Source organism: Theobroma cacao, chromosome 2 (assembly GCF_000208745.1).
Source record: "Theobroma cacao cultivar B97-61/B2 chromosome 2, Criollo_cocoa_genome_V2, whole genome shotgun sequence".
NCBI classification, from domain to species: domain Eukaryota; kingdom Viridiplantae; phylum Streptophyta; class Magnoliopsida; order Malvales; family Malvaceae; genus Theobroma; species Theobroma cacao.
The window spans coordinates 5704164-5721907 of record NC_030851.1 but is presented as its reverse complement, the minus strand read 5'-3'; the positions used below and the strand labels follow the sequence as shown (position 1 = coordinate 5721907).

General features: G+C 34.1%; 2 protein-coding genes across 2 annotated transcripts; both read right to left on the bottom strand.

The window, feature by feature from the left end:
* Nucleotides 47-3725, bottom strand: LOC18608057. Its single transcript, XM_007042535.2, has 5 exons — nt 3461-3725; nt 2662-2820; nt 2394-2566; nt 420-2313; nt 47-279 (listed from the first exon to the last, which is right to left on the bottom strand). Exons 1-5 carry the CDS (start codon nt 3593-3595, stop codon nt 220-222), a joined length of 2421 nt encoding a protein of 806 aa, XP_007042597.2. The 5' UTR covers nt 3596-3725; the 3' UTR covers nt 47-219.
* Nucleotides 3999-8372, bottom strand: LOC18608056 (probable prolyl 4-hydroxylase 9). The gene is made up of 8 exons (XM_007042534.2): nt 7925-8372; nt 7721-7846; nt 6887-7044; nt 6545-6647; nt 5506-5601; nt 4790-4855; nt 4575-4691; nt 3999-4335 (listed from the first exon to the last, which is right to left on the bottom strand). The coding sequence occupies exons 1-8, from the start codon at nt 8033-8035 to the stop codon at nt 4249-4251; spliced, it is 864 nt and encodes a 287-aa protein (XP_007042596.1). The 5' UTR covers nt 8036-8372; the 3' UTR covers nt 3999-4248.

Sequence of the window (17744 nt, the reverse complement as noted above, 5' to 3'; positions counted from 1 at the left end):
TCCTAATGATTATCTTAGAAAGATATGGCACTTGTCACACGTTGGATTTCCAGGGTGGAAAGACAGGATTTGACATATTTGTGCAAATAGAGGGGGCGGAGGCCCAAGGAAACTCCCCTCCCCTGGGAGAGTAACTGTTACATACAGAGGTAGGAAATTCAATGAATCTAAAAAAGAAGTATATATTACAACATTTTGTACAAAATGCGAAGTTGCAACCTACAACACCTCCTTCATGGCTTGCATCCTTTCCTCCTCTTCAGCTTTTTTCCAAGCAGCCTGAAAAGAAAGAATCAACAACTACAAAGTTCATTAAAATATGGAAAACCAATACCTTTTTCTGTTTTTTGTTGCAGGAAGATTGACATAAAGAAAAAAACAGAAGAAAAGCTGCTCATGTAATTCATTGAGAAACTTGCCTTGTCTCGTTCAAGTCTGGAGAAATGCGGGCGGATGGAGTTTCCTAAGCTTAATCCTCCCCAAGCTTCTTGCAACTCTCTCTCCCTTGCTTCTCTACGAGATACAGAGAATCTAATCTGGTCTCTTGGTTGCTCAGCGGCGGCCATCTTCTCTTTCTCTAGTCTTGATTTGTGTTTAACCAAAATTTGGTCCAGACTACCATTTTCATCTGTCGCTGGCACATTTACACCGCCCCTCTTTACCTTCACCTCTTCTTCATTTGCATTGAACCTCATTTTCTCTTTCTCTAGTCTAGATACATGCCTGACTAAAACTTTGTCCAAGCTCTCACAATCTGTGACATTGGTTCCTCGTTTTTTGTGGTTCCTAGGGTCTCCATAATTGCTTCCTGATGACAAGGCTTGCAATTTTTCCCTCTCCAACCTATGCACTGGCTTCACCAGGATTTTTTCCAGGCTATCTTCGCTTGGAATTCTGTCAACTTCCTTATTTGAGTTGATATTTTCTTTTCCAAGTACTTCTCCATTAGTGCAGGTAGCATTCTTCTCGAATATAACTTCCTTCTCCAAATTAGCCACCTTCCCTATCTCAACCATATCATTTTTCCTTCTGTTCTTTGCTTCCTCAACTTCTCTTTCTAGTCTTGAGACGTGTTTCACCAGAAACTTATCCAGGCTGGGTGCTTCCTGAATATCACCTTTCTTATGACTACGCAACCCATTTGACATCCCTCCCCTTTTTTTGCCATTGAGCTGATCATATGTGTTACCACAATTCCTTTTTGCCTCTTCAATTTCCTTTTCAAGTTTCGATGAGTGCTTAACCAATATACTTCCCAAGTCAGGGATGGCATCAACAGAAGTATCTCCATCTGAGCTTTTATGGTCCACTCCATCATCCTCTTTTAAATGCTTTTCATTCTCTTGAATCTCTTCCTCAAAATTTGAAGACTGCTTCACAGGAATATTCTCCATGTGTGGAACAGTCTCAGAAGAAATTATACCTGAATCATCAGGTTTACCAGGATATTTCCCACCTCTATCTTTAGACTCGTTCCTTCTGCTCCTGGCTTCTATGACCTCTCGTTCAAGCTTGGTCATGTGCTTAACCAAAAACTTGTCCAGACTAGGGAGTTCCGAGTCAATTTGTCCAGTTTGGCTAGTCTTTCTCACTGTTCCAGCTCCAATTGAAGACGTTCTTCTAGCAAAACTAAGAGCTGAAGCAGAGGGATGATCAGCAATGGAGCATGGATTCTGTAGCTTAGTGTTTTCTACTTCTGCTAAAGCAGCATTTAAGCCACAGGTTGCAACTATAGTGGCAAGTGATGAAAGTTCATCCTCTTGTAAACATTTAAGCCTCTCAAGCATCATTTCCACTAGCTTTTCCGTGTTAAACTTTTCAAGAGACTGCCTCCTCTTGAATTTCTTCTGTCTAGTCTCCACAGCTGACATCTTGCAATTGAACTCTTGAGACTTAAAACCATCTTTTTGAGTCACTGTCTCAAGTTCTGACCCTGGCTCTGATTCACATTCTGAAGAGAACTCCATTGACTCTAGATTGCTATCAGTGGTATCCGGATTCTCATTGATTTTCCTTAGAAGGTCTTTAAATTCATCTCTATCAAAAGAGGAACAACATGCAAGCCTCACGAATGCAGTCTTTACAGCTGCAGCCACTTGTTTATCTACCTCAAATGCCGTTTCAAAAGATGCCCTAACAGTATGAGTAGTAGAACCTGCTCTATGTACCAAAGATGTTTCGATCTGACAAGTACTCCGAGGACAGTCAGGAATATCATACATTATCACTCCCGAGGCAGTTGCTGATTCAAAAGCCTCTGCTGCAGTTTTCTCAGCTTTCAACAGCAGTTCTCCTGCTTCTTTGCTTTGAATTCTGCAAGATGAAAATGAATAAGTTGAATGGAAGGAAAAAAAACCAAATTCCTCATGTCTTGAATGCAAGCAAAAGCCTACCTGGCTGCTTGGAGTATTCTACACCAAGATGCTTCAACCAGTGCTGCTTTACGCGCCTCCATTGCCTTGTGAGCAGCCTCTCTCGCTGCCATTTTTTCTCTCAAAACCCTGCAGTAATGAGGATTTGAGTCACCTAGCGTCTCGTCAAGAGTTGAATTCATGCCATCTACTTCCTGATATAAGCACATTATTAACATTTGGTCAATAAAAGAAAAAAAGATGCAGTCAATAGAAAAAAAAAATGATGTATGGGATAATGGGAGACAACCTGCAGCATCTTTATTTTCCTTTTCAAGTAAGAATCAATTTTTTTGCGGGGAAACCAGTTCAGAGGAGAATTTTTGCGGTGTGGAGGCTTCTTAATTTGAGATGTAAATTTGTTAAGAGCATTCCATGCTGACGGGCTGGTTTCTTTTGGTGATTTATTCTGCACCATTCAGAAGAGCACGGTTATGAGAAGAAATGAAAACAGTGAAAAGTTGCGGATAGATACGTACATCTAGGCATTCTTCTCTCTGTTTCATTATACGCACACATCAAAGCACTTTCCAAGGCATAACTCACTCAGTTATACCACATTAATCATAGAAACATTCTTGATATGGCCCAGCAGAAAATTTCAATAAAAAAAAAAAGAAAAAACCAATAACATATCATCTAAAAACAGGTAATATTGCTTTTTCCTTTATTTTAACCTTAACCAATTATAAACTCATTTCACCATAATTCAGTTTCTTTTCTTAAGTCCTGTGATTAAAAGAGTTATGTAGCAATTAAACCTGTAAAAACCATGCGAAACAAATAATAAAAGAATATTAGCAGCGAAACTAGAAATTCGTCAATTAAATTAACCTTTAAAAGCCCGTTACCAAATAAAATCGCCTATTAGGGTTTTCGGGGTTTCAAATTCAGTCAGGCAAGCAAAACCCTATTTCCAAGCAAACAATATACACCACTCTAGTTCAAGAAATTGATTGAACGCAAATTCTATCAATAAAAAACCGAATCTTGAATCTGCTTCAGATATCCATCATTCAATCTTCCTTTCTTTTTTTATTAATATTTACCTTCCCAATTCTGGAAGAAGATGACGCCACAGACTCATCGGTAGCATCCCCTTCTTTATTCTGATGATCAACAACCGGCTCCGAGCTTTGCTTATATGACACAGAGATGCAATCCTCTAAGCAACCGAGATTCATTTTTTTTTTTGAAATGAATCAATGACAAAGAAATCGCAAAGATTTTGATGAAGATTGAAGGAATATTGAACAAGAAAAGAGTCAGAAATGTGATTTGGATCCTCCTTTTGGATTTTGAAAGCAAAAATGAGAAGAATGTATGCTAATTATCTGATTTTTTTTTAATTATGGGAGTATTTTTAAAAAATGGGAAACTAGCCGTTGCAGAGCAACAGGGTGCATTGGCCTCAACGGTCATACCCGGGAGAGTTGGTATCTTCTACACTCGTGTGCAGACTATGGTTTGTAAATTTATAATAGGGCGACACGTCGGTGAAGATACTGGAAGCTCTGAAAGTAATATTATAGTACCAATTCAGGATTCAGAACCTTTTAAATAGCAATTTATTTACTTTATTTTGCCTTGCACCGAAGAAATCCTCCATAGCTAAACCTTTGAGTAATACAGTGGACCTAGGTTTTAAGTTGTTTCTTTACTTACATTTGCCCATCTGTTACATTTTTCTTACACAAAAGCTGTACATGGGCGAGTCATGGAGTTGTTTGCCAATAAATAAAACAGAGTGAAGTGGGGTAAAGAATTATCCTTTCAAAACAGAGGTTTATGACCATTAATAACAACGTCGATAATCTGTGAATTTTACAGCAACTTATTAGTCATTTTGCTCTTGGTCTCTAATCCATTTTGTAGCAACCCATTTCTCCCCCTTGATCACCGGACAGCTTCCATGAAGAGACGTCTGCCATAATGTTGAAACAGAGAAAGAACATGAGAAGTAATAAACCATAAAAGCTAGAATGAGGATTTTACGAAGTTTAAACACAGGTAAGATGGGGAAACAAGAGGAAACCACTCGGAGTGTTTTAACAGCTAGAGAGTCTCAATGTTGTTAACACAGATCTATTTCATAAATCTCTTTACATGGGACTGCGAGCAATGTAACTTGGCCTAAATTTGATTTTCAAGTATGAAAATTACCCGATCAATTGTGCCATTCAAAAAAAGTGAATAGAATAAAAGTCCATCCCCCCTTCGAGGCTTTACTTTTAAACCGACGCATTGTCTATAGTTATAGCCTTTAATTCTCATGTCATTCTGCAACCAAAACAACAGGGTCAACACCAAAATTCAGCACAAATAGTTACCATGACAAAGGAAGGAGAGATAAAGCAAGTTAGTATTTCCATATCTACCTCAAAAGGGAACATTGTTTCTCCACCTTCTTCTACATCAGACAAATACAACAAGAATGACGCAACCTGCAAGAGAAGGTTAAATGTTAATTAAGCACAATGTTTTCATTCTTCAGCATTGACACTCACACAATGGCTTGGTGAAAATACAGAAAACAGGTTGGAGGAACAACATGGTATTCAAAACCTAAAATCATACCAAAGGGATCCAGAACTAACTTGCCACAAATATAAAGCCTCAAAGAATAACCTATAAACAAGGTGAGGCTAGCATAAAGATGCGTATTGGCACCATACTAAAGAAGAAAGAATTAAAATGCTATCAAAATAAGAGGCAGTTCTGTGACAGGAAAACTATCTTAAAATGATGTACTTCATACTTTTTGTGACGTCCGGTAATATGATGTGATTCAACTCCAGCATCTATTTCCAATTACTAAATAATTTTCAGTAGGAGATAAATAAAGACCCCAGCATAATTAATCATTCAATAAGAAAAGGTTTTATCGTCCCATTAATTATAAACACAAAATAGAACTCAGAACTTGTATATAAAACAAAAATAACTAAATTCTACTTATAACTATAGTATTTACACTATTGACTTATAGGGAAACAGAAAATTAATTATTTCAGATTACCCCAAATGAACATAAAAATTTCCAGAGAGTGTTATTAACAAGCTGTAATGATGAAGTTCACATAAAAGACTGTACCCTTTGGCTGGACTGTGGACCATATTCAGATGGATTGAATGCATCATAATGAGAATCATACTTCTGCCCAATCTCATACCGCAAAATATTAAATGCCTGCAATATGTAAATTTCAACTTAGAGCAATTCAAAAACAACCTATAAGAAAGATTTGCCATATTGAATTTCAACACAAACAGAAAATATACCAAAAATACTATTTGCATAGTATCAGTTTAAGTTAGATACTGCGAAATTTCTTAAGTTTGTGAAATCAGTTAGAACATATTAGCCATATTAATCACATAATTTCCAACAAACTAAATTATCAGGCACATTAAAATCAATAAAACCATCAAAATTCAAACCAACATGGGACCATTTATTTGACTATATTTCTGGGGAGGATATAATTAGAAGATGAGTGCTTTCCGCCCTATACAGGAACAGACCTTTAAACACCCTTAACTTTGCTGTATAATTCCAAGAACCTCTCCCCATCTCTCTCAGTGTTGAGAATTCTACATTTACTGCAACTAGCATAAGAGGATTTACCAAACTGTGATGTGTTTAAGGTGGTTGTTGTAAGGTACAAGCATATAATTACAAACAACAGCTACGTACGTAACATTCCAGAGTAAGTCCATATTATATGCCCAAGATGCCAGAATATATCTAAGGGAGTAGATGACATATATCTGAAAATTCCAAAAAAAAAAAAAAGACAAAAAGGTCACAGACAGGCAGAGTTATTAGCCTTAACAATTGGTTTGGTAAGATGATTATGATTAAGGTGTCTTTTGGAAGTTAAACTGATATTTTTAAAAGTAACATTCCCAACCCTCTGTCAGGCACTTTCACAGTGGCTCTTACTTTATATTTTCACTTAAAGTTTCAAACAAATAAAATGGGAAAAGAATCAGTGAAATTGATAATGCACTTGACTCATAGAGAAAGTTAACCGTGTTTGCTTAAACTTCTTCTCCAATAATGTCTCATACAATAACTCAACTTACAATTACGAGATAAATGATAGTTTCATCAGGAAAGGAACATGTACCTCTCCATGGCTCTGAGGGATGCTTGTAGCCTTTGCAATTTTTTTCTCAATCAAGTCCAAGGACCCAGTTTCATCTTCTGATGCACTAATAAAAGTTCCCGAACTGTTTCCAAGGAAAGTATACGTTAATAACACAAGTTTTTACTAGCAACACCAAGAAAGTGCGCTATCAGCATTCACCAATTGAAACCATTCACAGGCATAAGGGGCACAATATTATCTGCATGCACCTTGCTGCTAATTCAAATCAGTTAATAAAATCATTAACTTGTAATTTACCATTCAACTCAATATCAACAAGAAATTGATAATAAAACAGAAAATTATGACTTATAAGGGCACCTTGTTCTAGTGCCTTTAGTGCTTTCTACACTTTCTCCCTTGCGCAAAGCCAAAGTAGATGGTTTAAGGTTCAACTTTGCCATTTCAATTATACGATCACATTGTTCTGCAGTTGCAAAGTTGGGAAAATAGTAAGCTCGTGGTTTCCAACTTAAAACCTGCACCCAACAGGAAGCAAGCATCGAAAGTTAGTCCTTAGAAAAGGATGCTTGTAGACCATTTCTTCAGCCAGCAACCTGAAAAAAATTGCACAATAAAAAGTTCTTATTACTGTTTTCTTAGCATATCTTCCATTGGGGCAGTTTAACATGTTCCTAGCAGACCTCAAACACTGAATTCTGTGAAACATTTGTACATAAAATCCTTTTTCTTTTTCATTACTGCTTTCCATTGATATTTGAAAACTCCTGTTTAGATTTGGGCTAACACGCCTTTAGAAAATTTTAACTATGTAATACACACTAGAATATTGTTACTCATAGATCCGTAAAACCATTTGCTTGCATCTGTATCCTCCCATATTTATAGGTTTCTACCACAGATTGCAAACGACTGACTTTCAATTTTTGGGGTCATGGCCCATATCCCCATCTAAAATCCAAACTAATTTAACTAGGATAAGAGCTATCAAGTGCTATGACTGACGCAATTATCCCAACAAACGCATTTAGAATAAAAAATCCTCCAAGAAAACAACTCTACACCCAAATTAAATAATTAGTAAAAATGTTCATTCCAGATAATCTAACAATAACCATCTTATAATAATCAAAGCCATTATTCTAAATCCAATGCAATAAACGAAACATGTTATGAACAAAAGATGAGAAGCACCTGAAACGGAATAGATTCCATCGAACTATCCCCGGTTTCTCCATGTGGCATCGGATCACGATACTTCTCACCCTCCTCATGCACCACCTCAAGCCTTCTCAGCCTGGGTCTAATGATCGGCACATCCTATAAAAACCACCCCCATTAATCAACAGCAAAACCCAATTAGTAAACATTTGAAATGATAACATACTTACAAGTTACCTGAGAAAAGAAGGTGGAAGCAAACAAGCCACTGATGAATGAGAGTGAGCACAAGACAAGGGCAGTTGCCAACCCTAGCTTTCTCTTCGAGCTCTTCGATTTCCCTTTCATCTACGGATCTTTTCTCGAGATTTTTTTTTATTACCCACTGTTTTTCTCCTTTCTTTTTTTTTTTCTTTGTCGAATTCTGTGGCTCTGTGTTCTTCTTCAGACTTCCAATTATTGTTGTCTCGAAGATGGGCTTTCTTCTTTCGTTTTTAATTATTATTTTCCCTATTTTTTTTGGGGGGTTTTAATACACTCCGCAGTTTCTTTGCTCGTGCTTAAGAAGAATACAAAGCGCGTCAATGGCGGGAGGGATTTTTCTTTTTCTACCTTTTCCTTTCTTCTCTTTGTCTTTGACTTGGAAGGAGTGGATTTACATATGCAATCCACTATAATTAAGAAAACAAAAATCGACCTTTTATTCGGGAGGTTGGTGGGATGCGAGGAGTTACCAGTGGACCAAACCAAAGGATTATAGATAAAAATTGCCTTTTACCAAATCTTTTTCCTAGTCGATGGAAAGAGATATCGGGTGAAGGAAAACGAGGGGTGCCCGATCTGATGGTGAAATCTTATCTGTTCGTATTGCAACATGTGACAACTTCGGATTCTTTTAGGTTTAGTCTTTAAAATGGAAAATTTTTGTTATTATGGATTCAGTAGATTCGATATTAAAATTTTTAAAAAATCAATTTTATTTTTCTCAAAAATTGAATCAAATCAAATTTTTATAATTAATCGAACTGATAAAAAAATAAAACTATTTAAAAATAAAATTCAAGCAGACATTTTATAACATTTTGACCAAATTTTAATGTAATATGTATAAATATAAATTTCAATAACATTTTTAACAAATACAACAATATTTTCAAACAATTTCAACGATATTTTCAAAGACAACCAACTTAAAAAAACATAAGTTAATATAAAGAAAATTCAATCCAACATTTCAAGAAATTCCGAGAGTAGTTTTCAAATTCCAACAACTAACTATAGTTTTCAAAGATTCTAATAACCAACAATAGTTTTCAAGGATGAACCTCCCATCATGACTTTATGCACATTCTTCTAAAATGTTAAGAAAAAAAATCAGATTAGTATAAATTTAAGTTAGACAAGCTTAATATTTTGTAAATTCAAATATTCATATTAGTTAACATTAATTTAAATTTTAAATTTATATTAATTCATATTTGATTTTCAATCGATTTAGCTTGCAAATTTAATCATAAAAAATGAACCTAATTGATCAAAATAATTACAAACATCAAAAACTTTTTATATTCGAAAAAAAATCGTACTCAATTCGATTTGTCTAGTTTTTTCAATTCAAAACCTTTAGAGTTCATAAAATTTGCAATGATATTCAGACACAATCTTCTAATCATACATTGTCAAGTTGTTAGTCCTAGTCTTGGGACAAATAAAAAAAATAATTCTATAAGAACAGACTAATTATTAAAGAACAAAAGAGAATGAAGTTAAAAAAAATTGAATTTGACGAGGAGTTCTTCATAATTGAAACCATTATTTGTTAGTCAATAATCTGAAATACAAAAAATTTTGAGTTTTGCTTTTTTACTTTATTTTTTTGGTGTGTTTACTTGTACCTTAAAAATCTTAAAGGGTTAAAACTTAGTCTTCAATTATAAAAAATGATAAATAAAAGTTATGCAAAAATATATGTCGGTGGAAGTTAGTTGGATCCTTAACTATAAGGGTTAAAACATATTTTTGAAGGTATGGCATAAAACTAGACTTTGAAAAAGCCTTCGATAACATCAATTGGAACTTTCTTGATCATGTGATGGGAAATATGGGGTTTGGAGGTGCTGGATTAAAGAGTGTATTTCCACAGCTAAAATTTCTATTCTTGTCAATGGTTCACCATCGAGACAATTCGATATGGAAAGTGACCTCCATCAAGAATGTCCTATTTCTCCTTTCTTGTTTAACATTGCAGAAGAAGCCCTTAATGCCATGTTATGTAAAGTGGAGAACATCGGGATTTGCAAAAGAGTCATGATTGGGAGATATGGTTTGTCTCTCATACATCTGCAATATGCAGATGACATAATCCTATTTTGTGATGTGCACCTTGAAAGTTTATTAGTTCTCAAAAGGATTCTTAGATGTTATCGAAGTGTTTCAATTCTTAAAGTCAACTTCACAAAGAGTCATCTTATTGGGACTTGGATCGATAAGAGGTTAGTAGGAAGATATCACGATCCAAATTCCGAGCCATGACCGACTCATGGGCCCAATGGATGTAGTCCACTAAACTCAAGCAAGCCTATTAATTTGACATATTCATCATTCCATCATAAACTGCTAAGTCATATTTCATAACTTAGAATCAAAATAATATTGAATATTACCACCTTATACTGGCATACCAAACAAGTGTATATACATTGTCTACAACATGTATCTTAATAATTTACATTAAGCTTGTCTATACACAACAAAAGAATACTCGACTTTCAGCGAAAAAACTCTGATGAATGTACAGCTACTGAATACCGATACACCTACCAAGGGTCGAATATACGAAGACACTTCGACCTAGTTACCAGCTGCCTCGTGATTTAAAAACATGAAGTTGAAAACGGTGAGTATAAACCTAGTGAGTGAACAAGGAAGGGAACAAGCATATCATAAAGAATGTTTAACAAAATCATGATGCATTCCTTTTGCAAAACAATGCAATTTATTTAGTTCTTATTAAACCCTTCATGTAAACCCCACATGAGAAAAATCACTTATTTAAAAGAGGCTATGCTCATCAAAAGATTTGGAGAGTGAAAACTTTAATAGGATTCATACGAATCAGGTCAAATAAACGACAGGTTCTCGCTGCAGCGGGAAGGCATTCTTGCTGCAGCGGGAATGAGTTTTTGCTGCAGTGACACTTGACTTAATTTATCATCTAGCTGAGGGTTTCTCACCAAACCTCCTCATTTCAAATGTAATTTATTGATTCTTTAGTGTTAGAAGTTCATGCTCAACTATGGTATCAAGGAAGTGGAAATTGGATAGCAACTGAACACAATGAGGATCCAAAACAGAAGGTTTTTCGCTGTAGTAACATTCTCGCTGCAGCAAGATTCCCGATCAGCACCACCCTCCAAGCTTGAGAGTTTCTCGCTGCAGCGAAAATCAGAACATCAGGAAAAGTTTCTTTTTCCTTTAAAACAAAGTCATCCTGTTAAAATAACAATAGCAATATGTAACACATGTAAACTTTCAAATTTCAACAAATCAAATGCTCACATTTTTGCATTTACAACCATATACCGTATTATGAACTTTCTATAACTCTCACATCAACATATACATACATCATCATCATGTGTGCACTCCTTACTCGCACACTTCATCATCGTCATGTGTGCACTCCTTACTCGCACACTCAATCATCATCATGTGTGCACTCCCTACTCGCACACCTCAACATCATCAGCCATCATCATTCATCCATACACAGCACATATCCAAAAGGTATATACATACATACCAACATAATAATAAACACAAGGATTCATCCTTATACATATTTTTCATTTCACAATATCAAATACATTTAATCAAGGGTTGTTCCCTAGCACACATTTTCAAAGACAAGTTGGATAAAATCATTCACATTCCCCAAAACAAGTTTGAAATGCAAGTCCACTCACCTGTATTTTGTTAAGACTTTAGTCGACTCTTAATTCCCTAATGGTCCAATTGGAAGGATGGAACTTCGTTGGAACCTACCATTACATTAACATCACCATTATGTTAATTCACACTATAAACTCTAAAAGCTATCTTTTAGCTAGCTTTCAATTTGCCATTAAATGGCTATCCATTTTCTCTAGCCTAATCACTCTAGAGTGAATTAACAACCTCAACTACAAAACACTTACCAATCTAGCCACTAGCCATTCTCAACTAAAAAAAAAATCAACTCAATTTCACTACTCACGTTGGTAGCTTTGTAATTGAAGTTCTTTCCTAAAAGCTTTCAAGCTATCATGAAAATCTCACTTTCTCTCTCTATAATGTCCAGCTAGTGAGAGAGTGTAATAAGGAAAGGTTTTTGAGGGTTCTCATGGTGAGAAAGTAGAAGAGCACAAAAAACTTTGGGAAAGGGTATACAAAAACATGAAAAATCGAGGTTAACTAAAGGAAATATATGGAAATTCAAGGCAAGCTTCCATGGGAGGGGTGAGAGAACGTGGGAAAGGAAGGAGAAGAAGAAGAAATGCTGGAAATTTGAAGAACATCCTAGAAACTTAGATTTTTATGGCTCAAGTTTATCCATTTCTAGCAAAATTACCAAAATGCCCTTATTATGTCATTTGTTTTTTCCATTGCTTTTATGCAATATTTTTACTTCTTTAACACTAAGACAAAGTCCATAAGGGTTTAGAAATACTCGAGTTCATGAAAACTTAGAAATTTCAACCCGAGATGTAAAGTGACCGTTTTACCCCTATCGTGAAAATTGTTAGTATTTCTATCTTCTTCATTATCTTATTCTCATCCATTCATTCCTTAGGCCTACTTGGACCTTAATAACATTAGAAAACAAATTTCAGGGGCTGACCAGGAGAAATGACAAAATTATCCTTAGTTCGTGTTATCGCGTCTACTGCTAGTTACGGATCAATAAGGGTCAAGGTCTCATAGAAGATGGGCTACAAAGATCATGTGCAAGGTAGGGTACTTACCCATCGCATACCTTGGGCTCCCCTTAGGTGCCAAACATAACTCAACTAGATTTTGGGATTCAGTCTTGGAGAAAATGAAGAGAAAGCTTGCTAGTTGGAAGACTAAAATGCTATCATTTGGAGGTAGAATCACCTTACTCAAATCTGTCTTGACCAGTTTGCTTATGTTCTTTATGTCCTTCATTCAAGTTCCTCACAAGGTAAAAAACAAGTTTGAAAAATTACATCGTAGATTCTTGTGGGGAAGGGATGACCAAAAAGGAAAAATTCATCTTGTCAAATGGGACAAGGTTTGTAACTACAAGGATTGTGGGGGTATTGGTATTATGGATATTGACGTGAAAAATCATGCTTTGCTTAACAAATGGATCTAGAGACATGGGAAGGAGATTGATAATCTTTGGAGACAAGTGATAGTTGATAAAATCGACAGCGATCCTTCCATTCTTTTGCCAAACACGAGTGCAAACAAGAGAGTTTCCACCTTATGGAGGCACATTATTAGTCCCCTCTCCCCTTCTAACAAGTTCGACTTGCAGGTTGTTGCTAACTTTGGTTTTGCAGTGGGCAAAAGTGATAATCCGCTATTTTGAAGTGATGAATAGGTCACGGGATCATTTTAGGTCAAGCTTTTTTGAGAATCTTCGCATTGGCTATTAATAAAAATAGCAAAGTCGCTGATTTTGGACATTGAGAGGAAGACTCTTGGGTCTAGAATGTTAATTTGCAAAGACGACTTTTTGATTAGGAAAATAAGCAATGGGAGCAATTGGGGTCTATTATTAAGGAATTCCAACTGAGTAAAGTGCTTAAGGATGAACTAATTTTGATGTTTGAGGTCAATGGTGTTACACTGCCAAATCGTTTTGTAATCAAGTTATGGGTCCTAAGGAAAAAATCGAGAAGATATGGAAATATGTTTGGGCAGGATTGGCGCTTTTTAGAGTGGAAGGGTTCGTCTGGCAATTTATGCATGGTAAGATTACAGTTAAAGATGAGCTGGCAAAAAGATGTATTTTACAAAATAACCTTCTGCTATGTGTTCTTTGTAATCTCAATAGAGAAACTTGTTGTTACCTGTTTATTGAATGCAAAGAAACTTGGAGTGTTGAGGCTAAATGGTGGAAGCTGTGCAGTTGCAAATAAGTTGTCCCCATTGACATTGGAACTTTCTTTAAAGTTTGGAATAATTGTAACTGGGGTAATATTAATGTTAGAATTTGGAAAATGACATATTTTGCTATTGTTTGGTTTATTTGGAAATGCAGAAATGAAGTCATCTTTAGTGGTAAGAAATGGAATGATGATCAATGTTTAGACTTAGTCAAAGTGAAAGTAGCTTCTTGGTCTAATGCAAAATGGCTAGGTGATTACTTTTCAATTTTAAACACCTATAGGGAACTTTTAGTTCATGGTTAGCTTAGGAAGAATAAGAAGGTTACTAAAAACATCTAATGGATTGCCATCGATAAGAGATCATTGAAGTTCAATGTTGACGGAGCAACTCAAGGATGTTTTAGGCCCGTTGGTATAAGCAGCTTGTTGTGAAATAGTATTAGGTAGATCAAAATTATTTTTTCCAAAGACATTGGTGAAGTTGACTCCAACCTTGCCAAATACAGAGCTGTCAAGGAAGCTTTTGTCATATTTGCTACATCTAAATGGAAAAAGGATTATAACTTGCTGATCGAAAGCGACTCATGTAATTTGGTTCAATGGATAAAAACCTCTACTTCAGCACCTTAAAGATTTAGGAAGTGGACTTTGCAGCTTGAGAGATTTAAAAAGATTTTTGGCAATTGGAATATTAAGCACACTAAGAGAAACGCTAATTAAAGAGCAAATAGGCTAGCGAAGGATGGGCTACATCTTTCATATGATATTCTTCATGTTTTCGAGTGAGAAACTCCTTTCCCTTTTGCTTCAGGTGTCTGGTTTTCATCTCTTGGATGTTGGTTCTATAATACCCCAACCTAAAAATACAATTATATTAGTACGTTTACAAAATCTTAAATTTGACAAATAGGTTTATTGAAATTACTTATAAAATATATGGTTTTATAATAAAATAGTTGTATATTAAGGACCTTTTAGAAAATATAGTGGTTTTATTTTAATTGGAGATAGATTACATTATCACATTAAAAAAAAACAACCAGTTATATCTTATCACATTTTAAAATGAAAATTAGTCAATTTAATCTAAATCCGTTTTAAAAAAGAAAAGTAGTAAGACACGTTTAAATAAAGGCAGTTACACATTAAAAGGAAAACAAGTAGTGTCAATTTTCATTAACACGTTTAAAGAAAAAAATACAATAAAAATCAATAAAAATAAATAAAAAAACCATTAGGGAGAAACTAATCCTAAAGAAGAAGAAGGCAGAAAAAAAAATCTATTCAAGAAAGCAGTGATTAATGTATGATTAGGTTTTAACTTTAGTTTATAGTTCTTTAACTTCCATTCAAATCCAGTACTGTTCCGGTGACTTTTCAATAGCATGATGGTACTAGTAGAAAGGTCTTGAAAAAATCTTTCTAATTGTTTTTGTAGCTTCTCGTTTGGCTTTATGGTTAAAAAATATGAATTTTTGAAGTTGATTGGAAACCTGATTTTAACAATTTTGACAACTTAACTTTAGGTCATCAGAACTCCATATTCTAGTAACATTTTGGATTGTTTCTTTGAGGGCTTTTGTAGTATGAAATGAGATGTTTAATTTGACATCAATGGGTCGATTATGGGCTTCCTGTGTTAAAAGAATTAAAGCTTCAAAGTTGATTCATTGATACTGAAAACTCAGAAATCCATATAAGTTTATAATAATTTCTAAATTTTGCCTTTTAAAACTTGAGAATCTTGTATTCTTTTTAATCGAAACAAATTTTGAAGTTATAGTATGATATGAATACTTCAAATTGGTGTTGATTTTATCACTAGAAATAATTTGAGTTAAGAGTTACAAGTGTTTAAAGTAAGCCAAATGACCATGAAAATCTAAAATTTCAAAATTTACGAGAATTCATTTTTAATTATTTCAAAAATTATTCTTGACCTATATTCAACCTATTTTGATAGAAACTTCAGAAATTTAAACTATTTAAATTTTAACGATTTTTTTATAAATAAATATTTATCTGATAAAGTAATTTGAATTGACATATTTTAAAAATATTTATTAGAAATCTTCAAATCTAAATTTTGATTTGTATTTAAAGTATTTCACCCAACCTCATATTGTTTCTAATTTTGTACTATAATCTATAAGTTTTTAAGTTTTAAATGTTTTATGTATTTATAGATTATTAAAGGAATTAATTATGATTTTCGATCAGCAAAAGAGGAGCTACACCCTAAATGCCTTAGAATGACCAGCAAAGAGTCATGGTTTGTTTAGATAAGTTAGCAATGTTGGTTTCCAATTTCGAGTATTTTAAACTAATAGGTTTTCAAAAAATTTTAATTTTTGGTCTTTTGGTTTTGGTTTTAGTGAGTCAAATAAGTGACTAATATTTCTTTAGTGTTTTTACACCTTAAAATTTACCTTAATGTAATTTTTGTGCTTGTATATGATATTTTTTCCCATGGTTTGTTAAATTGGGTGAGCATACTAATATGGTAAATATGATCTTTATGCTGATTTTTGGAATATGATTTCAATTTTGTTCTGGAACAAGATTTTTATCAATGTATGCATATATGACTATCTTTGTGAATAATTAGTTTGAAACAATTATGTTTTTTATATATAAGAGATATGTTTTGAGAAAGTGGATACATTATTTTGTGAAATTTGGGTAATCTAAAAATATATGTTTCTGTTTTGCCTCTTAGTATGGCTATGTTACGATCCTACCAATGGGTGTTAAATGTTGGCCATGTCCACATGTATTTTGTGATTAAAGATTTATCTTCCAACCACAGCACCGATTACAGAATAGTGGTATTTATGATATATGTTCAAAGTAGCCAATGGTTGCTTCTGACATACTTATGATCCATGCCACTGCGATTAACTGTAATTTCGATATGATTACAACCCATGCCACTAAGGTTAATTGTGGTTTTTGTTATGATTATGACCTATGCCATAAGGGTTAATTATGACCATAATATGTTATAAGCGACTAATAAAAGTCTGAAATCAATGTGAAATTATGTTTTGTTCTGTTATCTGAAAATTTCAAAATTGTGTTAGCTATGTTATCTAAAGTGAAATTATGTTTACTTTTGTAATTTAAAAATGAAATTTTGAAATATATGTTTCTGAATGAGATTATCCAAAGTTTTGTTTTGATACCTACATATGTATAAGTAATTTTGGCCTAAATATTTTGAACATGCTTAACCCGATTGAAGGGATGTCAATTATTTGTTGAGTGATTGTACTCATTCCATTAACTCTCATCATTTTACAAATTTCAACATCTTTGCATATTTGGGAGTTAGACTTGCTTGGTGAGAGTTTTGGTTGGCAAGATTAACTTACGCCCAAGAATAATTATAAGCTTTGATGTTAGTAATCAGTTTTTAGTTTATTAAGTAGATGTTAGCTAGATCAAAAATTTGTAGCTTTTGGAGAATTGTATTTTAATATTATATTTTGAAACTTGAGGTTTTGTAAGGTGTAACATTTTGAAAAGATTGTGGAGATATATATATTGATTAAGTATGATATTGTTGCCTTACATGTTTATGGGATTCGTCTCATAAGTAAGTGACATCTTGTTATGTCCTAAAACTTTGGGTTTGAGGTGTGACAAGTTTTGCCAATTTTTATGACTTCTTCTTAAAGTGCTAATTTTTCTGAATGACTGTGTATTGCTAGTTTCTGTCCCTATTCAAGATGATTACAACCCCTTTATGCTTGTTGTGGGCCTCTTTGGCTAGTGGTAAACTCCTTTGAACCTTTTTGATTGTATAATCATGAATTTGTCTTTTGGTTTTGCTTGATGTAGATAGTCGATTTTAGTTAATACTTATTCTTTAAAGAATTATTTTATCGCATAACATTATGTGGAGAATAATGAGAACAACTATTAGAAGTAGAATA